General features: G+C 54.0%; 1 protein-coding gene across 3 annotated transcripts in view; it reads right to left on the bottom strand.

Annotated features, from left to right (window-relative positions):
- The window catches only part of TMEM219 (transmembrane protein 219), a 1079108-nt gene that overhangs the window by 672859 nt on the left and 380069 nt on the right, over nt 1-26180 (bottom strand). For all 3 annotated transcript variants that reach the window (XR_013598586.1, XM_078652410.1, XM_078652409.1), the window contains exon 3: nt 25203-25467. Coding sequence is in view for 2 of the 3 variants with exons in the window: in XM_078652410.1 (XP_078508536.1) it covers nt 25203-25467 (265 nt within the window). In the remaining variant the exon portion in view is untranslated. The remainder of the gene's footprint in view (nt 1-25202; nt 25468-26180) is intronic.

Raw genomic sequence — 26180 nt, forward strand, 5'->3', positions numbered from 1 at the left:
GGACCTGCAGATCGTGAGCAGCATCTGGAATTAGAGCATCTGCCCCCTCTCCCCCTCGGCCCATGTTTGTTCCGGGCAGGCCCACTGGAGGAAGAGTCGGATTCCCTTCCCAGGTGGGAGTGAAGACGTAACCGCACAATTTCATCTGCCCAGTGGAACACCTACTTCGGCGTGTCAAAGAAGTGGGTGCGGGACCGGTATACTACGCGCAGCCGGGCCGGAAGAGCAGAGCATAAGGGAGTTTAAGTTCACGGAGGCAGGCCTTAGCGGCCAGGAACGACTGCCGCCACTGCTGCACCAATTTAGTGTAGTTTGGGAAAATTAAGATGTGTGAATTATTAAACAGCAATGGTTCCTTAGCCCGGGCTTGTTTCAGGATAGTGTTCCTGTCGTGGTAATTAAGGAACTTGGCGATGACGGGCCGCGGATGCGAGCCCGGAGGGGGTTTCTGCGCCAGAGCCCTGTGTGCATGTTCCACAACAAAGCAGGTCAAGAGTTCCCCAGCGGGGAGCCAACTCTCGAACCAGTCCGTGAGAAATCGCTCCATATTCCCCTTCTTGCATTCCTCCGGAAAACCAACAAAGCACAGGTTATACCGTCGTGCTCTCCCCTCTGCGTCTTCCACTCTCGATGCTAGGCCCCGCTGGGTGGTCTCTAGTGACGCTACTTTCTGCTAAAGTGTGGCAACCACAACCTCCATGCCCGAGATCCTTGTTTCTGTCTCTGTAATGTGGGCTATCGCGTTCCTCAAGTCCTGAAGCAGAAGCATCACATCGGAGCCGACCACCCCAATCTTAGCTTCCAAGGTGTCTCTAGATTGCGTAATGGCGGCCATAAGGGCCGCATTATCTGGTACAGCAGTTTGAATCCCCCGGGCAGCGCTGCCGGAGACCCCTGGCCAGTGAATTTGTCCATGGTACACTGTTTAGATGAGCCACTGCCTGGCTAGTCTCTGGTCATAAACGCCCATCTCCACCTCTAACCCCGGCCGAAAACCCCCGAGGTGGGAAATGTGTAGCTGTTCAGATGGAGGTTAGGGTCTCACTCCCGGTGTCATTCAGGCTGGCCGCCTCCCAAACCGTCCTACGCCCGCCGTACAAAACCTCTGAATAGGGGCACCACCCCTGCGGCCCAACACCGCCGCCGAACCCCCGGTGGTACTGCCCCCGAAGAGATCACCCAAAAGGGAGGGGTGGAGGGGGTGGAGAGAAAGCGCTGGGGCCCCAACAAGAATCAAGGGGCGGCGGCCCGTCAACACTCCCCACCGCGACCCGAACTGGCCTCTGACGTCTCCAACATGCCACTCTATTCGCAGCAATGCCAGGCAGTTTGGCGCAACCCCAAGAGCACTCGCTATCCGGCCGATAGCCGGCCAAAACAACTGGACAGTCTGTAGGGGCGGAGAAGAAGGGAAGGGGCACTGTGGACCGCACCAACGTGACCCACCAGCAGGGTCTTCCCCGCTCACTACTACCTGCGCATGGTTTCCCCCTTGTGGCCCGATAAGACCACCGAACCCCCAAAAGAGCCAAACCCCTACTGACAAGGGGCAGGAGGGGGGATGGAGGGGTGGGAGGCACCAAACCACCCTCCTTGGCAGGACAGCTATACTCACTTGCTGGGCGCCCACCAAGCAGCCACTCCAACAATCCCAGGGGGCCTCCTCTCCACTGGGAGCCACTCAGGCCGGGGTCAAGACGTCAAAATGGCGGCAAGCCGGCCGTGTCCCGCACTCTGGAAGAATCCTCCACTCGAGACTGCTATCATGGCCGGGGGCCGCAGGACCGCTGATATTTCTGGGCGAACACCGCACCATAGACCTCAGCCGAGGCCCCGACCTCCGCCAGTCACGTCCCCTCTGTGGCCGCCGCCTTGGCCAGACAATGCGGCAAAGAGACCTGGGCGAGGCCACAGCTCCAAATACGGCCTCGTCACAAGCAGGCCACCACCGAGCACTGCACCGCTGCCCACAAGACCCTCAGCGGCTCCAAACACGGCTCGGAAGGCAGGGCTCCGCTGCCGATGATAGCGGGGCAACCCAGGGACCACAAGAAGCGACGATGAGGCAGGATAAACTAAGGCTAATTTTGGGGCTGGACGGAGCACACTCCGCTCACGTCCGCCATGCTGTTTGGTAAAAGCCGCGCCCCCATAGTGTTTCCTTTTGACTTTAGATGGAGTGTTTTGCAAAGGATTTTGGGGTGAGAATGTAGCTTACAGCGAGGGCAGTAGACCTCAGAGCTGGGGAACTGGGTTCCAATCTCGGCAGGGACGCTCAACATTCTGTGATTCTGAGCAAATGACTTAATCTCCACATGCCTAACAAAAATGAATGTGTCCATCTGTAACGCCGTAAGGTAACTGGTGCTCATGTAAAGCGCTCTGATACCTCTGGGTCCAGTTGGCGCTATATAAAACTCCACAAAAAAAAAGTATGACTTCTAAAGATTTGGTGCTGTTGGCAATGGTAGGTTTGCTGTTAAGGATGCTGATTGTATCCAAACAGGAGTGTATTGGCAGTGATGACTGGACCAATGAGATGAGGAAAAATGCAGTTTTAAGTAGATTATGTTTTAAGTGATAGGCAGTCATCCAATCTTGAATTGCGTGTAGTGTTAGCTAGGTGGGATATTGTAGGAAAGTAGGATCTGCTTTTATAGTTACCCCCACATTGATGTGATGCTGTTTTAGACTAGTCTGACTGGGATCCTGCTAATCAGGACCGAAGTCTCTGTGCTTTATCCCCTAAATTGGTATGGTAAGTACTTAGGTACATCCCAGATTGGACACTGCTGTACACTTATCGGTCCCTAGTATAAGGTACTAAGGTACCCAGGTCAGAGGTACACCAGGGTCCCACATGGGCTGGAGCATGTATTATGCCACCCATAGGAGACCACTCAATTTGTAACTACAGACCAGCCATTACAGCCTGTGTAAGCTGGTGCTAGCAACATAGGGTTCCCTACATCTAATATCACTGCACTTAAAACCTATAAGTCACCCCTAAAGCAGGCCTTTCAATCCAGAAGGCAGGGTGCTCGGTTCTAAGTGTGAGGGTACCCCTGCACGAGCAGCACACCCCTACAGCCTACGAAGTCCATTCTACTGTGTTGTGAGACAACCATATAACATATAGACGGAAACTGCATCATTACACAATGGCCATCTTGTAACTAACCCTATCTTGTTTTGTATCAAACATGTTGGAATCATACCCCCAAACTGTAAAGGGTGTGGAAGATATGATTTCATGCACTGTAAAGCTCCTCCGGGAGGCCCTCAGTGCTCTTGGTACCAGTCTTCTAGACCTGGACAGCACAACATGGCTGCTGCCGATCAGAGACATGATTCTGCCCTCCTGCTGCTGAGTCAAGCTCTAGCAGGGGAAGGTAGAACAATAGGCATCCTGTCACAGGGAGGTGTGACAACCTCCCAGACACGGTTTAGTGTATTAGCCCGGGTGGGATCGCTTGCTAGCGCCACTCAGTCTGCTTGAAGGGCACACTTGGTGCCCTCCTTGCATAGTCCACTTCAGACCAGCTCAGGGAGCCATTGGCTCCCACTCTGGCGTGAAACTGGACAAAGGACACTGTCTGTCCGACTCCCTCCCCTGGGAGGGAACGCTGAATCATCCCAACCCTTTCCTTAGGGTACTTAAGTACTTACCTGAGGGTGGGTCACTGGAATCGTCGTTGGACAACATTCATTTCAGACACCACTTCTTCTTCAACCGTCTGGGCACTCTAGACTTCGCTCCTTGCATCAAGGCTGCAACTGGGAAGACTACTGCTGCTCCTGATCTTGTTGCCCTGCTGGTCTGCTGCAACGTCCATGCCTGTGCTCTATACAGGAACATTCCAAGGCCTGTGGGCATCCAAGACACCTGAAGGAATCTCCCTTGAAGTGAAGGAGTCACTTCCCTGCATCTACAGGCACTGCAACTAAGCTGACCGGTCTGCTGATCCTGGGCTCACATGGACTCCGAAAGGCTCAGCAACACAAGTCGTGGTTCTACACATCCCTCGAAGCCTGCTCTGTCCTCTCACCAAGTTTGAGGCCAGTATCCCTAGTTAGATCCGCACGAACCGAACCCGTGTGCACTGCGTCGACTTGCAATTGCAAAGGCTTGTTGGCTTCCTTCCACCAAAATCTTCGGGCTCCAAGTAGCCCAAACCTCAAGCATCTCCAGTGGCCAAAATGTTTGTCCTCACCGCATTACTTGCACCGTGGGCCTGCATCTTTGGTGAGCTGCTCAAGGTCCTCTTGTGACTCCAGTGCCTCTGGCCTGTGGGTCTTCTTGAGGGTCATCTTTGAATTCTTTGGGCTCCCCTGAGTGCTCGGGCCTGCACTGACTCCCCTGCTTGTGGTGAGTCACCTGGATCTTGCTGGTCCCGACACTGCACCTTCTCCTCTTTCCATGTTGGTTGTAGTTGCCAAGGCTTGCTGGTGCTCCCAACGGACACCAACCCCTCAACTCTCGGCATCCGACGTGGGAAAGCTCGTGAATGGCTCCTGGTCTTCCACAGCATCACCTGGTACTCACAGCTGCAGCTCCAGAATCACCGTCATCTCTTCTGCAGCACTCGACATTGGTGGGTTATCGTCTTCCGTGCCTCCTGGTCACTCCTGAGTGGCATAGACTCTGTCCCCACTTTTTGCAGGTACCACTCAACTTGAATCCACCGTTGGGTTCCAACAGACGCTTCTTTCACCTTTCCCAGCAGCGGCATCTTCCTGAAGTCCTTCATTGGGTTTGACAGCGGTTTCCAAAGCCACTTGACTCCTATGCACCTGGCTTCCCTGGTGCAGGTATCTAGGTTCCTAGGGTATAAACGGGTGAGGTGGCTCTCCAAACTTCTGTCTTCCATGGGGTTTCTTCAGTGTCCTCTAGGAAGGGTCCTTCTTTAAAATTGCAACTGTGACTTACCCATTGACTTGCATTGATCCTTCCGTCTTGTTCCCACTCTGCACACGGCCTCCTTGGGGCTCCTGGTTACTTACCTTGGGTGGTTCATTGGGTCCCCGGCCCTTCTAAGTCTTCTGGGTATAGTCTTGACTCGAGTCGTGGTTCACATACCACTATTTTGGTATATGATTTGGTCTCCCACTGGTGACCACTGTGTATTACGTGCTACTTACCTGTTTCTATTGAACAGTATTGTGTACATTGTGTATATATCTCCGGCTAGGACATATCTGTATGTGTTAGTGAGTGTCTTATAATAAATACATATTTTTATAAATACACTGTATGGTTCTTTTCACCTAATCTATACCTATAAGATTATGTGCTGCTAAAACAAGCTGCTTTACACTCCTTCTGGACTCTCCACATGCAAAAGAAACAATACATGGACTGAATGCTGGACAATGCAAACATTCACCCCCCGTCACAAAGATCTGGGTTTAATCCATCATTCTTTTGCTCACCACACCACCCCAGTTTGGACCCAGCCATATTCAAATCTGTCTTGACCCTGTTCCTTGTCGAAACAGTCCAGCCCAAACTGCCAAGCCAGGTACTCCCTGGACTGGAAACAAGCTTCCTGGGACCAGTTTCATGGCATCACCCTTTATCAGCCAGGCTAGCTTGAATCCAGTGGTGTAGTAAGCACGGGACCCACATCTGGGCATACCCTTCCCATTAATGGCGACATATGCAAAAGAAACAATAGATGGACGGAATGCTGGACAATGCAAACATTCACCCCCAGTCACAAGGATCTGGGTTTAATCCATCATTTTTTTCTCACCGCACCACCCCAGTTTGGACCCACCCATAAGCTAACCAGTCTTGACCCTCTTGACCCTGTTCCTCGTGGAAACAGTCCAGCCCGAACTGCCAAGCCAGGTCCTCCCTGAACCGGAAACAGGCATCCTGGGACCTTTTTCAGGGCATCACCCTTTAGCAGTCAGGCTTGCTTGAATCCAGTGGTATCGAGAGAATGGGACCCACATCTGGGCATACCCTTCCCACTTAGGGCGACATATGCAAAAGAAACAATAGATGGACAGAATGCTGGACAATGCAAACATTCACCCCCAGTCACAAATATATGGGTTAAATCCATCATTCTTTTGCTCACCACACCACCCCAGTTTGGACCCAGCCATATGCAAATCAGTCTTGACCCTGTTCCTTGTGGGAACAGTCCAGCCCATACAGCCAGAGTACAGCTGCCACTTAGCTTTCTAAAGTTCTCTAAGTCTACTAAAATCACCATCAGGGTTGTCTGGATTGGTGCAAGATGCCCACTTACATAAGTGTACACCATATACCAGGGCGTCTTCTCACAGATATGGCACTGGGATAGGGGACCTCGAGATACAGTTGAGTATACTTGTGACAGAGCATCCCTGATTTCTTTAGTAAGTCTCCAAGGGATTTGGTGCATACCCTGGGAGTCCCTTGTGTCTAGGTAATCAGTTTTGAAAATCTAGAGTCAATTTTTCTTCTTGATCACTCCTCTGATCTGTCCGTTAGGTATGCCTCAAACCATTTGAGGACCTCTCCATTGAAGTCTATCCGATTCTTGAATGTATTAATAGGCATACAGGGATTTACTCTATCAGAAGACCCAGATAGGACTAGAAAGATCAGGAGGAAGTAGATGCTGGAATCTAGAATTTGGAACGCAACACTGACTATCTGAAGCGGAGCCGGTTCTATGCCGTAACCTGACTGAACACAGACTGGTACTCATTTCTTTAAAGATGTTATTGTCTTGGATATGCTAAGTCATATGGCATGATACACAGCATTTAATGATTTTACCATGAATGGGAAAGTTGGCAATATTTTTGAGCACCGGATCCACAAAATTGTAGGAAGTTGGGCCCTCATCATAGCTGGTAGTAGCTCCTCCTCTCCTACTATTTTAAACTGTTGCCATGTCTTCTTTGATTTGCTGGTAGTGTTCGATGAGTCAGAGATCTGAATACATTTCCAGTGATAATTCAAATGAGTTCACTTTGGTTTTGAAAAATTGTGAAAATGTCTTCCAAGTTCTCTGTTGGATCATCAAATATGACAAAAGTTTAGGGCTGTTAGCTGCTCTGACAAGTTCAAAAAGTTGTTTGGGGCATGTTCTTCGCTTAACTGCTGAGAAATTTAAAGTGTGATGTCTTTGCACTGAAGAGGATTCTGTTGCAGTTTCTAGTTTCAGGATTTATAGAGTGCATGGCTGCCCAAGGGCTTACTAGCGCTAGTATGGAGTGCTGTATTGCGGACGGAGCCCATCAGTGGCTGAAAGAAAACAGCCAGGTTTTGAGTTTTTTTCTGAATGTAAGTTCATTTTGAAGTGCTCTTAATTTGGGCGGGAGCTTTTTCCATAGTTTTGGAATCAAGTGTGCAAAGGATTTTCCTCCCTATCTAGTTCTTTAGATTCTGGTTGTCTGGAGGATGTGTAGATGGGAGGATCTTGGTAATCAAGAGGGAGCATAGGTGGATATCAGGTTTCTGAGTTTTTCAGGGCCTTTGTTATTTATTGCCCTGTGAGTGATGCATAGGGATTTTAACCTGACTCTTGCGGCAATTGGCAGCCAGTGGAGTAGGTTAAGAGATTCTTTCAGTCATGGCCAGGGAGATTAAGCAGGACCCTTGCTGCGCGTTCTGCACCACCTGAAGTCTCTTTATCACATATTTCGGTGAAACTAGGTTAAGGAAGTTGCCATTGTCCAGGCGTGAAACTATAAGTGACTGCATGACAGTTTTTCTTAGCTGTTCTGGGATAAGGGTCAATATCTTCCTAATCATTCGTAAGAGCCCGAAGCATATTCCCAACAGTTTGTTTGCCTGGTGGTTCATTGGCAGGGTCCTATCCATCCAAATACCTATATTTTTTATAACCGGTTTAGGGTCTGGTGGATTGCCCATACAAGAAGGCCAACAATACCGTGGCATGGTTATGGACGTGTTGCAGAGTATTATTAATTCTGTCTTCTCACCGTTCAAATTTAGGCAGCAATTTTACATCCAGAGAAACAATTTGTCCAAGCATGGAGCCAATTGTTGCTTTCCCTGGCTGGGGCCATGGGACAGGGAGACAATTAACTGGGTGTCATCAGCGTAGGATACCACCGAAATGCCAAAATCCTGCACGGTAGTGGCAAGCTGTCTCACATATATGTTAAATAACGGAGGGCAAAGGGAAGAACATTGTGGCACCCCACAGTTGATTGGCAGGTGCTCAGAGAAGCAGCCCTTTTCCATCACGTGGTAAGATCGGTCTTCCAAAAAAGAGATAAGCCAGTCCACCGCTAAATCTCGGATTCCTAATTCCCTGAGTCTAATAATTAAGATGGCATGATTAACAGTAACAAAGGCCGCACTGAGGTCTAGCAAAATAATGACGGTGGACCCTACATTGTTTAATAGAGCTTTGGGTTCTTCTGTAACTGTCAGGAGGACTGTTTCCGAGCTATGGTGGGCCCAGAAGCCCATCTGCGTTGAATGGAGACGTTTATTCTCCTCCAGATAGTGGACTAATGTTTTTTTTTTTAAACAGATTTTATTAGTCTGCACAAATAGAAATGCACAGCCCCGAGCTCCGGCGTCTAATGCACACATCAATAAAACAAATATAGCATAGCCAGACAGTTTTTAAGAATATAAACAAAACACCCCCCCACCCCACCCTCCCCCAAGGTTGCGCTGCTGCCGCACTCTAGACCACTTATATGCAGTAATATATACATTGAATACACACCAGTTCCAACAGGGCGCTATCGACGTACTCCAACCACGGGGCGTGGCTAGGCGCGCAATGGCGATAGAAGTGCCCGGGTAGAGCTCCGAGAGGGACTCCCCTGCCACAGGCCATTTCTCCGCCGTATTTACCCGCCACACGCTGCAACTGCTGTCGAGTGCCTATTATGCACTCCCCCGTAGACTGTTGAAGTTTGGACCGGCTGGCCCACTCTAGACTGCTCCGGGGATACTGAGCGCTCTCTGCCTGGCCAGCCATCACTGCGGAGCGGCGTGAAGAGCTGGGTGAGGCCGGGGATCCGACCGGCCCTCTGGGCCCACCGGAGCGGACTGCTGCTTTGTACCCGCTGGAAGCGACGGGATGCCGCTGGAACTGCCCTGCATCCTCTCGGGGTGAGCCGCTTCTGTGGTCGGTGTGACGGACCGGGGCTGGCCCTGCTAACACACGAGGCCTGGGTGCCTGGGCCGGCGTGGAGGTGCCCCCCGCCCCCCCACTGCTGCAGCGGCCGGGTGGTGCGACCGGAGGCTCCCCTGAGGGATTGGTTGCAGGACTTTCTTGGCTGCCCAGGTGCTGGCTGTCCCGGAGCTCTGTCGGCGGACCCGCGGACTGGTGGCCCCCAGTACCGGACCTTGCAACTGCCTGAGACCGGGGATGTGGCCTACTACATAGGCCCAGAGCTGAGAGTGGCAGTTAATAATAGGAGGCGAGCTGGGAGACCTTAGCGAGGCGTACCTAATTGGCCCCCGCCCCCGTGGACCTGCTGGAGCTGGGGCGCAGGACTGGACCACTGATGCATTTGTCACGGCGCGCTGAGACTGCCCGAGACTGGGGACGCGGCCTGCACGCCGGAGCTGGTGCAGGCGTGGGACACTGAGAACGGGCGGAGCCGGCGCGGCGCTGGCCGGTGGCCCAGCGTGTTGAAGTCGGCGGAGGAGGTGAGCTGCAGACCCTGGCGACTCGGAGGTGCACTGGTGCTGTGTGGAACAAAACCGGGTGTAATGGGAAGACTACTGTGATGCGGCACCCCCCCCCCCCCCTCCCCCCCCCATTGACTTGCTGTGTCCTCGAAGTCTGGTTGGGTCCTTGGTGAGGCCGATACTGTGGAGGGGGCTGAGAGTTTGAACTGCCCGGACGACACCCGGAAGGTTGGCCTGCTGTGGGGGTGCCCCTGGCGGCGCGTCGCTGGCCCTGGTCTCTCCTGGCAACTGGACCCTACCTCGTTGAGCCATTGCGTGGGACCATCAGCGGACCTTGCTCCCATCTTGTCCTGCCCACGGCGCCTGCTCAAGCACGGAGAGTCCTGTTGTAGTCACGATCTGCTGGTGTAGGGGAATGATGTCCGCGTGTCCAGTGCGAGGCCTGTGAGGACCTGGGAGAGTACCCGTCTGAATTACTTGGACCTGCCCTGGCCCCTCCTCCTACCAACGGGCCCTGAACCATTTGTGCTGTAGTGGCTCTCTCTGATTTGCTCAACTGCCCGGCCACGTTGCGCCTGCCCGTGTCAGAGGGACCTACAACGCGAGCTGTGACGGGCCACACCTGGTCAGACTCTGGGACCCGGCTCGGGACGTGCAGCACACTATTGCCCCCACTGAGCTGGGGTGAAGAGGCAACGGTGACTTTTGACCGCGCGTTGCCCGATAGAAGCGCTTGCATACTCACAGAGTGGCCTGCCAGGGCCCCGAGACGCTTGGACCGGATAGTGAACCCTACACGACACATGTGGGTGCTTTAAGGAGCTGGGAAGCGCACCTGCCAGCACTACCTGGACTTATTCTGCCCCCCCTCCTGGGAGCCCTCCGGTCACTTGTGCCATAGTGGGACTTTTTACACTGCGTCATTGGCCGGCCACGACGTGATCGCTCATGTCGGGGGGACCCAAAACGAGAGCTGTCACGGGCAACGCGCAGGTGAAGGGGAAAATGGCGAAGCAGGTGGAGGTGGACCAAACTGCATCCAAGCTAGACACGATGTTGGCGGCCATGGAAAGGCTTGAAGAATCGATGCAACAGACCAGGGCCTCCTTGGAAACTAAGATCGACAGCGTGGCCATAGACATGACACATCTCCGGGCAGATCACAAAAAACTGTCGGAAAGGACGACGACCCTGGAGACCGCAGTAGCAGACCTGACCCCCAAGGTATCTCAGGTGGACAAGCATGTCCAGAACCTTCTCAACAGGGTGGAGTTCCTTGAAGATCGCGCGGAAGATGCGGAAGGACGGGCGAGGCGGAACAACATCCGCATCGTGGGCCTGCCGGAGCGATGGAAACCCCGAGAGGCTCCAGAACACGTAGAGCGGTGGATCAGAGACATTCTCCCAGAGGATACCCTTTCGCAACACTTTGTGGTGGAACGCGCTCATCGTGTGCCGTTCAAGCCCCCCCTGAAGGCTCCAACCCCCGGCCCATGCTCATCCGAGTGCTGAATTATCGAGACCGAGACGCTATACTGAGGGAAGTTAGGAAATTGGAGGAGGTCAAGGTGGACAATGCTACCATTATGTTCTTCCCGGACTACACGATACAGGTGCAGCGACAGCGACACTCCTTCATGGAAGTTAAACAGCGGCTCCGCCGCATGGCACTCAAGTACTCCTTGCTATTCCCTGCTCGTCTGCGTGTCATAGCTCAAGACAAAACGTATTTCTTCAACACTCCGGAAGCCGCTGAGACTTGGCTTGACTCTGGAATTGTTCCGGACCCAGGCGGTCCCCCCCCGAGATCCCGCCGCGGAGGTGGCGCTCGCCGACGACGGCGCCGGAGACACTCGACGGCGAGCCCGGTACACCCGGAGGCGAACATCGGACCTACTCCAGAACACCGCCATGAGGAGCAGCAGGAGGCGATCCGCAGAGTGGCAGAGATCAGCGGGTCACAGCAGGACGTTCCGGCAGTGGGTGCCAGCCCTGGCGCCACGGGGAGTGATGATGATTACATATATGGCCTACCAGATTCGCAGGTGTCTGTTGAACTCCCAGATGTCACACCGCAGACTGCTGACTTGCTCAATTGACAATGCTGTGGTCCCCTGACTACAGACGTGAAGAGAGCTACTTTCCCACGATCTCTGCACCCACACGCTAATGTTGCCCGGAGTGCCTGCTGCACAGCCTCCGGGGTCACTGGGGTGAGGCCTGGACTCGGTGGCGTGGGCCTTGGGCACTGTCCTGACCGAAGGCCCGACGATATGAGACGGCCCTGCCGCTGGTGGATCGTGGGTGGGGGGGGATGGGCGTGCTGCCCCCCCGATGGTAAGTCCTTGCAAGTGAACTTTCTGCTGAGTCTGTGGGCTTACTGCCGGTTCGACGGCGCTTGAGACTGTGCGCCTAAATTGTCAGTGGGCTGGACGAGAATGGACGCCTGTGGCACGGGCGGAGTACCTCTGTTAACTCTGCATGTATCATAAGTACATTTACCTCACGTGCTTAGCAAACCCCCCCTACATTGTTTTAGAACGTAAGAACAGTTAATGCTCACTAGAGCGTTTGGACGACGGCATGTTCTGCAGTTGCCCTTTTGGCATTACTTTTCAATGTTTATTAGTTACAGGATTGGTGCGACTTCCCCCTTCCTATAATGTGTGTTGGAGTCTTGCAGTGTATTGGTGGGCAATGTATTCGACACTATGTGATGGTTTGACCTGGTGGGACGTGATTTGCTGTGCGGTGGGTAGGTGGGGACCCGGGGTGGTGGAGAAGAAATGTTCTGATGGCTGTAGTTAAGTTTTGCACTTGGAATATACGTGGTATGCACACCCACTCACGTCGTTATCAGGTGTACTCGTACCTCAAGCGACATCAGGTACAGATAGCACTGTTACAAGAGACACACCTGGCCGGACCGGAGATACATACTCTGCGTCGCCGCTGGAGAGGGCAGATATATGCTACAGGCTTCTCGGCCTATGCGCGAGGGGCTCTCATATGGATTCGTCCTGGGGTCCCCTTTGAGCTGACGCATAGCAACATAGATGAGGAAGGCAGATATGTGCTACTTCAGGGTAACCTAGACGGCCAACACATTGTCCTAGCATCCATATACGCTCCCAATATCGATCATGGGCGCTTTCTCACACACTTGTCAACGGCACTTGCAGCATGGCCGGGAGTGCCGCTCCTGCTGGGTGGCGATTATAATTGTGTCCTAGATGTAGTGCTGGATAGGTCCACACCCCCCCTGGCTAATGCGACGACGCATGGTACTTCGCGCGCGTTTGCGGACTGGGCGACGCAGTGGGACCTTGCTGACGCTTGGCGCTGCCGCAATCCCGCCACTCGGACTTATTCGTACTATTCCGGCGCCCACGCACTGCATGTCAGACTTGATAGGTTCATGCTGACCAGCGATCTCCTACCATTGGTCACGGACTCCCAGTACCTGGGTCGCACTCATTCGGACCACAATCCACACACACTTGACTTCGCCTGGGAACGACCGCACCCACCGATACCCACGTGGCGTCTCCAGCCTGACGTACTGTTGGACGCTCCCTTCCGGGAACTGCTCTCTAACCGGGTCTTACAGTACTTCGAAGACAACACTGACACTGCATCCACTCCGCAGGTTGAATGGGATGCATTCAAAGTGGTGGTGAGAGGCCACTGTCTGGGGGCTCAGGCGGGACTGCGACGCCAGGTGGATAGGGACCTGACACAAATAGAGGCGGAACTACTGACGGGCGAACGGGAGGCAGTGGAGGGAGACGACTCGGCTTTACTAGATGCGCACAGACGACATGCACTGCTCCTCGACAGGCTGAAGAACCTGAACTATGCAGCCCACTCTGCGCGCATGCATCACGCTGGCGATAAAGCTGGCAAACTTCTGACATGGCTCATCAGGAAGGACACCCAAACACTGCCGGTGATGTCGATCCGCACGGCGCAGGGAGATGTGGTCTTTACCCAGAGGGCTATCCATGAGGCGTTTTCGAGCCACTACAGAGCCTTGTACTGCTCCCGCTTGAGGGTGACAATACCGGAGATTACTGAGTACTTGTCCGGCCTCCCATTTCCGACGGCCACTAATGCGCAGTGTGAGGAACTGGGAGCGCCGTTCACCGCGGAAGAACTCCGGTCTGTCATATTCTCGCTCTCGAATGGTAAGTCCCCCGGGCCTGATGGCCTGCCGGCGGAGTTTTATAAGGCGTACTCCACCATTCTTATTCCCGAATTACTGCGGGTGTACGCGGCGGCGATCCGAGAGGCGGCTCTTCCTTCGTCCCTGAACGAGGCCAATGTGATCTCCCTCTTGAAACCAGACAAGGATGCCTTGCACATGGGATCTTACCGGCCACTTGCCCTCCTTAATACGGACTATAATATCCTGGCATCTGCGCTGGCCCAGAGATTGGCACCTTTGGTCCCTACACTTGTGCACACGGACCAGAATGGATTTGTTCCTACCCGCAGCACGTCTTACAATATTAGACGACTCTTTCGTGTGCAAAGTCAGGCGGTGTCCCGGTGGCCGCGTTCGGGGTGTGTGATCCTCGACCTCGAAAAAGCGTTCGACTCGGTGGAGTGGCCCTACCTTGCGCTGGTACTGGAAAAGTTCGGACTGGGTGCGGCATATCTCCGAATGGTGGAACTCCTCTACTCAGCACCTGTAGTGCGGGTTCGGACGATCAGGCTCTTCTCGGACCCAATTCGAGTCCGCAGGGGCACGAGACAGGGGTGTCCCTTCTCCCCACTGATATTTGCGCTCATGATGGAGCCACTGGCGACACTACTGCGAGCCTCTGGCGAGACGTGGGGGATTAGGTTGATGGACGGGATGCACGCTGTGTCGCTCTATGCTGACGACTTGTTACTCTATGTCAGGGATCTGACCTGTTTCCCCCGCGAACTAACGGACATCTTTCGAACCTTTGGCGAAATGTCGGGGTTGCGCGTCAATTGGGCTAAGTCGGGAGTGTACTCTTTTGCGGCAGACACCCCTGAGTGTGATGTTGAGGTGATGGGCGAACGACTACTGTGGTACCCCACAGTATTCCGATATTTGGGGATCCGTGTGTACCGCGAAACCGCAGACCTACTGAATGGCAACCTCACGAGGGCGATTTCCTCGCTCACAGCGCAAGTTTCCTTTTGGAACACTCTTCCACTGACTGTGCCCAGCCGTATTGCTCTGGCGAAGGCGATCGCCTTGCCTAGGCTCCTATATTTCTATGCGAATCTGCCAGACTATGTGCCAGTTCGCACATTTCGCGAGCTAGACACGCTGCACAGGCGATTGATTTGGAACAAAGGCCGTCCCAGGGTGGCGTTGAGGACCCTTTATGCTGCGACAGAGAATGGTGGGCTATCGGTCCCGAACCACAAGCTGTATTACTTAGCTGCGCAACTGCAGTGGGTAGCTTACTGGCTGAGCGTGCGTAATCTGAGTGACACAGCCACTACAGAGACTATCATGTCGATCTCCCAGATCCATGCGCTGTTTCATCCTTTGGCTAGGTCACATGTTCAGGCCCAACTCCACCTGGAGGTGGCAAGGAAGTGCTTCCTCAGAGGCCTGAAACTTACTGCAGCGGTAAAGCCGTACGCACCCAACCTGCCATTCCTGGGCATGCCCTGGGGATCCGAGATACTTACGGCACCCCTGCTGGACAGCTGGGGAGCGGCTGACTTAGACAGCTTAGGCGACCTATTTGCGGATGGTGCGCTACTTCCTTTTGAGACGCTAGCAAACAACACAGGGTTACCGGTGGGGCAATTCCTGACTCACGCAAAACTACTATACACATTGACAAGAGCTTGGGGGCCCCTGGCGGAGGAACCACCGATTCACCTGCTTATCCAATACTTGCATGTGATGGGACACGGCTCTCATCTTGTACACTGGATTGCTCAAGCGTTGCAAGCACATACACATGTCTCCCCTCAACGCCTGCGGGACAAATGGACGACTGACAGGGGACGGGACTGGACTGACAAAGAATGGGCGAGAGTACTGGCTGGATCGCAGCATGTCCCGCGTAATGCACGTTTTAAGATTATACAATACTACGTGATCCACCGAGCATATCTGTCCCCGGACAAAATTAATAGGTACTTCGGACTTACTGAGACAGCATGCCCTAGATGTGGCCTTGTGGACGCACAGTTTTTACATGTCCTTTGGTCCTGCGTATCGCTACGGCCCTACTGGTCTGCAGTGTCGACTACCTTGGCGAAAGCGACGGGGGGCGCACTGCCAACCACCTGGGAAGCTTGTCTGTTGGGGTTCTTTAGGAGAACGAAACAGACGAGGGTGCAAACGAGATTCTGGGATCTGGGGTTGATCACGGCGAAACGTCTTATTACTAGGCGTTGGAAGCATCATGTGCCCCCTCAAACGGTGCAGTGGCGGCACTCGCTGGATAATTGGGCGAGAGCTGAGAGTGTGGCATTGCACCGAGAGGAAACGGCAGGGCTCAGGATGTATCCTATTGCGCTGGAGTGGGATGGTATCCTGACGACCTATCACCAAGTGTGTTTGCAGAATGAGATTGCGTGAATGACTTCCCCATGCTCTCCAACGCCATTGTTGTCATTGCTCTCGCGCCCGCCCCCCCTCCCCTTATGCTGCCTCTCCGCTTGCTCCCTTCCCCCCCCCCTTTTTCTCACCACGGCATTTCCCACATGCCCTGCCATACATGAGAAGTCTACCGAGCTCACCATGTTCCCGTCACTACGTCATACTTAGGCACACTCCTCTCAGTATCCCAAGCTCCACACGCACACACGCGATCACAGTTAAGCACCGCCTGGTTAATGGTTCCCTATATGTTTAGGGTTGTTCCTTATGGTTGATAGTTTTCGATTACAATTTTGAATGTGCAATTACTTGACAATATAAACAACTGACCTACTTTTCCAGTCATGGTATGCCTTGAGTGCTATATGGAATGGAACTGGGCTATGTAGCTACTGCTCAGGGGTTCTTCGCATCAACGTTAGACACTGCCACTACTGGATGTTAATATATTGTGCATGTGCTGGAGATATATGAATCTGTCATGCTGTTTACCCGTGCTCCTGTTAAGTTGCCCCTTTGCTGTCATACCTCCATGGGGGGTGGTGATTTGCGGAGCCTGGGGCTTCCTGTCTTATGTAACAGCACTGTTTATTCGCAATGACCGCATATGTGTATTCTGTACTATGACAAACTACAATAAACATATTCAAACAAAAAAAATCGACGTACTCCAACCACCCCCTACAGTGAAGTTGCCAGAGGGAGATCACTCTCCGGAGGAGGGTCCAAGTCCAGTCCCCTATAATCGGCCCACCTTTTCCTAATTCGAAAGTGCTTACGGGGGCAAACCCTGGCCAGGAAAATGGGTTGTTCCAGCCCCATACAAAAGTCCATGCCGTTCTTCCAAGCAGCCAGGAGCGGAGTCAAGGGTGCCTTCTAGGCTCGAGCAATATCACGCTCAGCCAGGTTGAGACCAAGCAGCAGCAAGTGACGTTTGTAGCGGTTCCCCCAATCCCCCCCATAACATGCAGTAGTGCCAATTTCGGATCCCTAGGCAGCTCCCACGCCAATACCTCTGAGAGACAGCGGAAGACCCCAGTCCAGAATCTATGCAGCCCCGAACATCCCCATGTGGTGTGTAAAAGTGTGCCAACCTCTGACCCGCAGCGCAGCCAGTGCGGAGAACTTATCATACCTGCCTTCCATAGGCGCTCCCTAGTGAAATACGTGCGTTGGAGGTATTTGAATTGTATGAGTCTCAGGCGTGTGGAAATTGCCGCCCCCCCTAGGACTCGCCAGGGCCTCCATCCAGTCTTCTTCCTCTAGCTCTCCTACATCCCCCACCCACGCCGCCCGCAGCTTCTGTAGGTCAGGGGAGCAATGTCGCACCAAGGACTGGTATATACGAGATAGATTTTTGTCTGGAAATTCCCCCATGAACAGTTCGGTCCTCAAGCGGGCTAAAGTGCGGGAGCGTGTCAATGCCCGTCAGATATGGTGTCAAAGCATGTCGGAATTGGAGGAATCGAAAGAATTGAGAACGGGGCATCCCAAATTCAGTCTGCAGATCCAGGAAAGACTTCAAAGTAGCACCCAACATGACATCTCCCAGAGAGGAGATACCTATGGCATCCCACCCACCAAACCCCCTAAGGGTCTCCAAGTGGGGCAAGCGGCCGTTGCTCCAAAGAGGGGTCTACCGAGTGAGGACATTCCACCATTTCATCCTGCGTAGCGCCTGCCGCCAGATAGAGAAGACCACTTGCGTGGCAGAAGGAAGGCCCCGCCGGAGCGTCGCCGAGTATAATAGCGTGTGGACAGAGGACGAGCCCATCAGGTGACACACCACCGCATAGGCAGGATCGCCCCTGTCGCCGTACCACCAGTCGTTAAGGACCAGGAGATGCGCTGCCTGGTAGTATGAGAGGATATCGGATGTGGCTAGGCCACCTGCATAAGTGGACAGGAAGCATGTCCGAGTGCCACCCTTACGGTCCCCCCCTCCCACAGGAACCCCCCCCAGCGCCGAGTTAACCTGCTGAAACCAGCGGGGCGGAATAGGATATGGATGGCTCTGCAGTTGGTATACAAGCCGTGGGAGTGCCACCATTTTGAATATGGCCGATCTCCCGTAGATAGACAATGGCATGCAAGACCACACCTTTAGGTCCGCCCGTGTGCGGTCCCAGACCGGAGTGAGGTTGCGAGCTCGGGAGACCTCCGCACTTTCGGTCAGATAGACTCCTAGGTACTTCATTCCCCCGGCAGCCAACTGCAAGTCTGCCGCCCATTCACCTACCGTCTGTCCATCGCCCAGCACCCACAAGGTGCACTTACCCGGGTTCACATACAGGCCAGAGGATTCCACGAAAATCTGCAAGATGCGCAACAGCCGTGTCCCAGACCGATCCAGGTATGTGAGGAAGAACAGTACATCATCTGCGTATAACGCTATCTTATCAGTAAGGCCGGGGGGCCACCGAAAACCTTTGAGCTGAGCGTCAATACGCACCCACTCGGCTAAGGGCTCCATAGCCAGAGCGAACAGATACGGGGAGAGGGGACACCCCTGTCGCGGTCTCCCTGTGAACTGAAAAGGGCTGAGAAACCGCCCCCCCAACACGCACGGACGCAGTGAGATCAGTGTATAACAGCTGTGTGTAGGCCAGAAAGTGAGGCCCCAAGTTAAGGCGCCGTAACAGGGTGAACAGGTATGTCCAGCTCAAGGAATCAAAGGCACGATCCATATCCGCTAAAAATAACGCAGCCTGCTCACCTAAACACCTCCAAGCAGAGATCGCCACCTGGGCCCGCCTGATATTGTGCAGGGTCGCCCTCCGGGGCATGAAGCCCGCCTGGTCCGGGTGTACCACGTCTGCAATATTGGCCTCCGTGTTAATTAGCGATATGGGGCGGTCGGACGCGTAGTTCTCCGGCGGTCGGCCCGGCTTCAGAAGGACCAAAACTTCGGCGTGCCTCCAGTCCGGCGGGAGCACTCCACCCTCCCGCGCCTCCTCAATCACCGGACGCAGCCGGGGGCCCACCTGCACATGAAATCTCTTAAAAAAATTCACAAGGGAACCCGTTGGGGCCCGGCGCCTTCCCGGGGTTGAGTTCACCCAAGGCCGTGCCCAACTCCTCGTCTGAAAACGGCTTGTCCAATAGGTCCCGCGCCTCGTCGGGGACCGACCAAGGGGGGAGGTCATCTATGAACCGCTGAACAACCTCGGCCGACAGGCACTCCTGAGGGGCGTACAGCCCCGCGTAATATGTGGCAAAGCTCTCCGCGATAGCCGACGGCTCAGAAACCGGTGATCCCGCCGAGTCCAATATTTGGGGCAGCGGTTGGGCGTGTAAAGCGCCCTGACACAGGCAGTGGAGCAGTGGAGCATCCTACAGGATTTGTCCCCCCACTGTTACACCCGACTACAGGTAGCCAACCAGGCCTGTCGTGCTTCATCTAGAAGGACCATTGCATACTGCTGCTGAGCCAGGACTAGTTTCCGTCCTATAGATATACCACCTTCCTCCCGACTCCTACTTTCCAAGACTACCAACTCCGCCTCCTGCCGGACTAGATCCCGCCGCCTCTCCGCCCGGGCCGTCGCGCACCAGGAGATATCCACCCCACGTAGGGTAGGTTTCATGGCTTCCCAAAGGGTCGTCGGGGAGTCAACTGAGTCACGGTTGGTTGTCAGGTAATGCGCTATTTCCCGTGTCATGTGCTCCCTATAGTCAGTCTGTAGCAGGTGCCACCCAGACATGCACCATCGGAATGGGTGCCTGGCCGGGCCTACACGAAACGTAAGAGCCACAGGTGAGTGATCGGACAGGGCTCTCGGCAGGATGTCCGAGGACACGATTCTCTGGGCCAGTCCTCTGGGAACAAATAGGTAGTCCAACCTGGAGAACGAGCCATGCACCGAGGAAAAATAGGTATACTCTCGGCGCGCGCCATGCCCATACCTCCAGACGTCCACCCAATCCAGGCCCGTGGCAAGGGCACGGAGCTTGGTGGGGGGGTCCCTCCACGTCCACGTCTGTGTCAGTCACCCCCTCCTCCACCGATCCATGTGTAGGTTCATCACATCATTTCAATCCCCCCAACTATAGCAAGGATATCCGGCATCACATTCCAGAGGGACATGACCTTTTCGGCCAGGGACCACTGAAGTGGCGGTCGGGCATAGATGCTACCCCAACCCTTCCCTGGACGAAGATGTACCTGCCCTGGGGGTCAGACCAACTCCGTTCGTGTATAAAGGAAACTCTGCGATGTATAAGGACGGCTAGCCCCCTGGGAGCCTCTCGTGAAACCTGCATGGTAAGCCTGTGTGTACCCAAATCGTTGTAAGCACAGCGCCTTTGTACCCAATAGGTGGGTCTCCTGAAGCAGCAGAGCATCTGCCCCGGCCCTCTTGGCATAGCGAAGGACTGCCCTCCGCTTGACTTTATCTAACTCCCCCCGCACATTCCAACTCAAAATACGCAGTGTGCCTGGAGCTAACCGCCCCCCCGTCCTGAACAATCGACATTGTAAAAGGGCATTGTATGGGCCGCGGCGGCCCCGACGGTCCAGCATGCATACATCCCAGTATAAAGACAGCAGCAACATAAGCGCAACCTAAGCCACCCCCCACCCCAACACAACCCCCAACACCCCCCCGCCACCCTCCGCCCCGCACCTCCCAACACGGAAGCACCCGTCGCGGTCGGATCGCGGCCTGGCCCTCAACGGGGGACCGAGAGCCACCCCCTCCAATGGATCCCCTGAACATACCCCATAACTAGGGAATCGCCGCCCCTAACCACCCACTCTTACAGGGCAGGTGTCCAGCCCAATACAGGGCACCTGAGCACTACGATAGCAACCATAGAGGTCTACGTGAAAGTCGCAGTCTTCATTTCACTCCACTCGGCAGCCCCTGCTCCGGACCGGGCTGCGGAGACGCGGATCCCGCAAGGGAGACATGGCCAGATTCGGATCTTCTACGACGCCTCTGTTAACTTCTCAATCCATCACGGACCCCTCCACTCAAGGATGAGTCAGAGTCACCTCCCAAGGGCGCGTTGACCCTGATCTTGACTGTCTCGTCTGTCCATTGGAACACTTCCTCCGGGGAATCAAAGAACAGTGTGCGGGACTTGTAGATGACACGCAGCCTCGCAGGATAGAGCAAAGCTTATTGAAGTTTGAGGCCGCGAAGACGGGCCTTAGCTGCCAGAAACGATTGCCTCTGTTGCTGAACCACCCTCGTATAGTCCGGGAAGATGAGGATAGTAGCGTTGCCAAGCATGAGCGGGGCCTTTACTCTCGCCTGTTTCAGGATAGCGTCCCGGTCAGAGTAATTTAAGAACTTGGCGATGATTGGCCTCGGACGCGAACCCACAGGGGGCTTCTGCATGAGGGCCCGGTGGGCCCGCTCCACAATGAAGCAGCGGGAAAGAGTGTCCGGGGGAGCCAACCCTCCAGCCATTGGGCCAGGAAGCGTTCCACGTTGTCCCCCTCACATCCCTCCTGAAATCCAACAAAGCGCAGGTTGTTCGGCCGCGCCCGCCCTTCCGCGTCCTCCACCCGCATGGCCAGGCCCTTCTGGAGCTTCTCCATCGTCGCCATCTTTTTCTTTAGAACAGAGACGTCGTCCTCCACTTCGGAGATGCGGGTCTCCGCACTGGTAATTCTCTCGACCGCGTTCCGTAAATCTTGGCGGAGCAGCGTGACATCTGCCCCAACCGCCCCAATCTTAGCATCCAACATGTCTCTGGACTGCGTGACTGCTGCCAATAACGCCGCATTATCCGGGGCCGGAGCCTGCGACCCGGCAGCGCCGGACGCTGAGCCGGCTCCAGTGAACTTGTCCAGCGTTCCTTGCTTAGAATGGCCACCACCCGCGTGGCCCCGCGTCATGGCGGCCGCAGTGACCAGCCCAGGAACTGGCCTCTCAGTACTAATGTCTGCCACTGTCCGGGGCCAGCAGGTCCGCAGAAGTCCAAGTGGGCTGACAGATCCACCACAACTGCCCACTGGCCCACGCGGCGCGGCTCTCCAGAGAACGGAAGCGGGAGAGGAGCCGCCGGGCGAGGCGCCAAGGCACCCCCGCGCCAGTCCAGGAGAATGAGTCCCTGGGCCCCCCTCGAGCCAATGCATGGGACACCACTGACCAACTCCGGGGCCCGACCTGACCCCCGCGTCCACAGTCCAATAGCGCAGGAATAGCCGAGGTAGTAAGGTCACAGGAAGCCCACTCAATCGAACCACAGGGCCCCCAGTTCAAGCCACTGGCTGGTACTGCAGCCGCCGGCCACGATGCATCTCCACGGGGGGGGCCCAACACAGACACCCCACCACTGGCCCCAGGGACCAGCCCACGCCTCACACCGGGGCCCGATCCAGCCCCCAGGCTCCCAAGCCCAGAGGGGTGGGTTTCAGCCCAGCAGGACCTTGCCAACCATTGCGGACACGGGGGCCACCCAGGCGCCCTCAACCTCCTCCAGGCGGGCTCCACTCACCGCAGTGCACACGGCGCTCAGAGCCTCCTCCAGGCGGGCCCCACGCGACAGGGCCCCCGACACCCTCCTCGTCCACAGGGCAGTCCAGTAGGGCCCCCAATCCGTCGCCGAAGCAATCTTCTCCGGGAAGCGTGGATGTCGCAAAATTGCGGCCGCTCCCGCCGACGGAGCCGGCCACTCCGCTGCCCCACCGGGCGCCTCGGCACCTCTCCCCGCTCCCCAGGGGGGCAATCACAGGCCCACTGACCCCAGGATATGACGCGCTCAACTCAGCTCCGCTGGTCCTGGAGCGAGTCACGTCCCGGTCACCGACGCCTCTCCAGCTCCCAGCCGCCCCAGACAGAGCGCGCCTGGCCCGGGGAGCGCTAAAATCGAGGCCCCGGTCCCAGGCCCAGCAGGACCCGGCGGGTCCTTCTGCCTCACTGGACTGCCGCTCGTCCCACGGGGCCTCCACAAGACCGCAAACGCCACCGGGATGATGCCCCCGGTTGGGGGCAGTGAGCCACAACGCTGGGTGCCCTCAGGAGTGCTCAGGGCCAGGATATTTAGGCAGGATAGTAGCCAGCTGGTCGGAGCTCGCGCTCTACACGACCGCCATGCTCGCTGGCTAAGCCACGCCCCCCCAGATAGTGGACTAATATTTGATTGACATGTTTCTCCAAACGTTTACCGAGGAGGGGGAGTAGGGATATAGGTCGCAGATTACTAAGAATATCTAGATCCATGAGGGGTTTTTCGGAATAGTTCTGATTACAGCATGTTTCCCGGGTTGTGCGGACCATGCTGTACTGTAGAGATTTATTAAGTAGCACCATTAGTGGGAGAAGTATGACCTCCATCACCTTGAGAAGGGCCTGAGGGGGTGCTGATTCTAAAGGCGACCCTGATTTAGTAGACTTTAATAGATTGAGAATAGTGTCTTCCTTGAGTTTAGGAAAATGTGATAGGCTTGGAGCTGTGACTGAATCATTGGCCCAATCTAGGCCCTCAGGTGTTGGTGCAGTGATGTTCTCAAAAAGGCTTTAAATGTCAGTCCCTTTCTTTTGTAAGAAGGATGCTATTTTGTTGCATCTTTCTTTAGAGGCCTGAGGAGAACCATTACTTTCAGTAGGAGAGGTCAGAGTTTTAACTACTCTGAACAGTTCCTTTGGAGAATTAAGAGCCTGAGCGATTTTAACCTCATAGAATTTAGCCTGGGCCTTTTTTAATTCACTGTGATAGAATCTAATGGAGGTTTTATATTTAACTTTAAGGTCTGGATTAAACTCCTTTCTCCAGTCCCTTTCCAGTCTTTTGCATTGTTTTTTCATGGTTCAACAGATGGTTGTTGTACCATGGAGCTTTCTTAGTCTGATGTTTTGCTTAGGTCTTTTTTCCATTGGGGCACATGCACCCAGAGACTAATCAATCCATCTTCCCCACTCTGGACTGCCAGTAAAACTGGGGGTAGAGTTCTTCAGGATGGTTGACCAGATTTCAGGTTCAAGCTCCGACCAGCACCTAGAGGCCGAGGGCGCATCTTGAATCTTATCCGGGTTGGCATGTTTTGGCAGTCCAAAGAAGATAAGGTGGTGGTCGGACCAGGGAACTGGGATAATGTCGTGTACCATGATCTGGGGGTTGTTGGAGAATATAAGGTCTAAAATGTGTCCTTTGTCGTGAGTGGTTGTTGGAGCTAGTTTGATTAGTTGGAAGGGCTTTAAGATCCTACTGCAGCCTCTTGATAGAGGGGGTATCAGGAGCATTGTAGAGTGATCTTGCAGTTTTGAGGGAAGCAAGATTAGTGGCGACTGTCTCCACTTCTTTTCCAACAGTCTCAAAGATTTTCTCTCCTCATATAAAAATTTACTGAACCAGGCAGACAATGGTAAAGGTCTTTTCTGTTTGCTTTTGCGTGGTGCTAGACTGTAAAACAGAGAGACACTTGAAATAGCAGGAGGTAGAGTGGCTGGTGTCAGAGTCAGGATTCCTTGATGGAAGTAGAATCTGTAGAGAGCAAGTCTCTCTTAAATATAATGAAGTCAAGAATGGAGCCTTTGCTGTGGTGGTTGGGCTGGCTTAGGTTATTTCAGAGGGGAACAAGGAGAGGAGCTTGAAGGTTCATTACTTGGGGGGGGAAACAATTTTACCAGAGAAGTAGACCATTGGAGATATGGGGATAGTCTAAGAGGGCTAGCTTTCAATTAAGAGATCAATCTTGTATTCAAGGGCATTTATATTGGTGGAGTTGAAACAATGCTGAAATTCAGATTGGACCTTTGTCAGGGTTTGGGTGCCATCTGTAGATGACAGGAGGTAGGACCTGAGAATAACAGCTTACTGTGAGGGGCTGTCTCAATTTTTATATAATTGAGACAATTTACCTGATTTGCGTTTAGGTCTTGGTTCCTGGACTTTCCCGCTGGGATTAGAGATGTGGAAGTGTCAGCACCAGCTGGTAAAGGTTGGAGTTCCTGTGAGAATCACCACATTCAGTCCAAGAGTGTACATGTGAGGTTCGACTTCCAATGGGGAACATACCTGTGAGGCCCATCTTATGTCCCCTGATCTGGGTTTCAAGGCGGGCCCTGTTGTGGATCAATGCTTCCCCATTGCCCCCAGGAGGCAGGAACGTGAGTCTTGCGAGGACGGAGACCGTGACCCAGCTCTGGCCATGCCCCGGCTTGTCAGTCCCATTCAACACAAGCGAGGTGCTGGGCCACAGGTTTGGAGACTGGTCTTCTGTGTCATTAGCCGGAAGGCAGAAGAGGTTATCACTGAGGAATTGCAGGAAAGTGTTCCAGTCCTGGGGAAGAAAGAGGGCTGTTAGGATGCCATTCTATTGAACAATGCCTCTTACAATGTTATTTTACACCCTGCCCCTCTTGAAGAAATCTACCGATCAAGCAGCCTGAGTCCACTGGCAATTGTCTTCCTAGAAAATACTGTACTGCCCATTCCCTCCCCCAGTCTACTGAGCAATATAACTTGGTCCACTGTCCACTATGGTCTAAATATTCCATGACTCCTTTGACTACTTGCCCACTTTTACCAACGTTTTGCCACTTGACCCATTCTACTGACGACTACATTGCCCTGACAGTGCTATTGCCTCTACTCCCTAGACCTGCTGCCCAAAACCTTCCAGTCTACTGCTCCCACTACCCTGGTCTGCTACCACCTTATCTGTTTCACTGCCTGTGGCCTAAATTGCAGTGTTTCAATGTTTGATCCACCCCCAAGTCTACTCTCCATATTGTTCACTATTCTCAACCTAGTTTATTGACCACTGCCCACTCTATTCTATTGCCCTGCTGAACCCTAAACAGCCTCCAAAATCTTTGTCAATTTCCCATCACCTATTTTTCACTGTACATCTGCTGCACTGCCATTTCCCACAAATCTCTGTCTTGTAATCATTGCCCCTCAGTATAGTGCCCACTACTGCCATTAATTCTATTCCAATCTGATTAAACAAAACATGCTCAGTTTACTGCCTACATTTAGGCTTGTTTATAG

This window comes from Lissotriton helveticus, chromosome 7, assembly GCF_964261635.1.
Source record: "Lissotriton helveticus chromosome 7, aLisHel1.1, whole genome shotgun sequence".
NCBI classification, from domain to species: domain Eukaryota; kingdom Metazoa; phylum Chordata; class Amphibia; order Caudata; family Salamandridae; genus Lissotriton; species Lissotriton helveticus.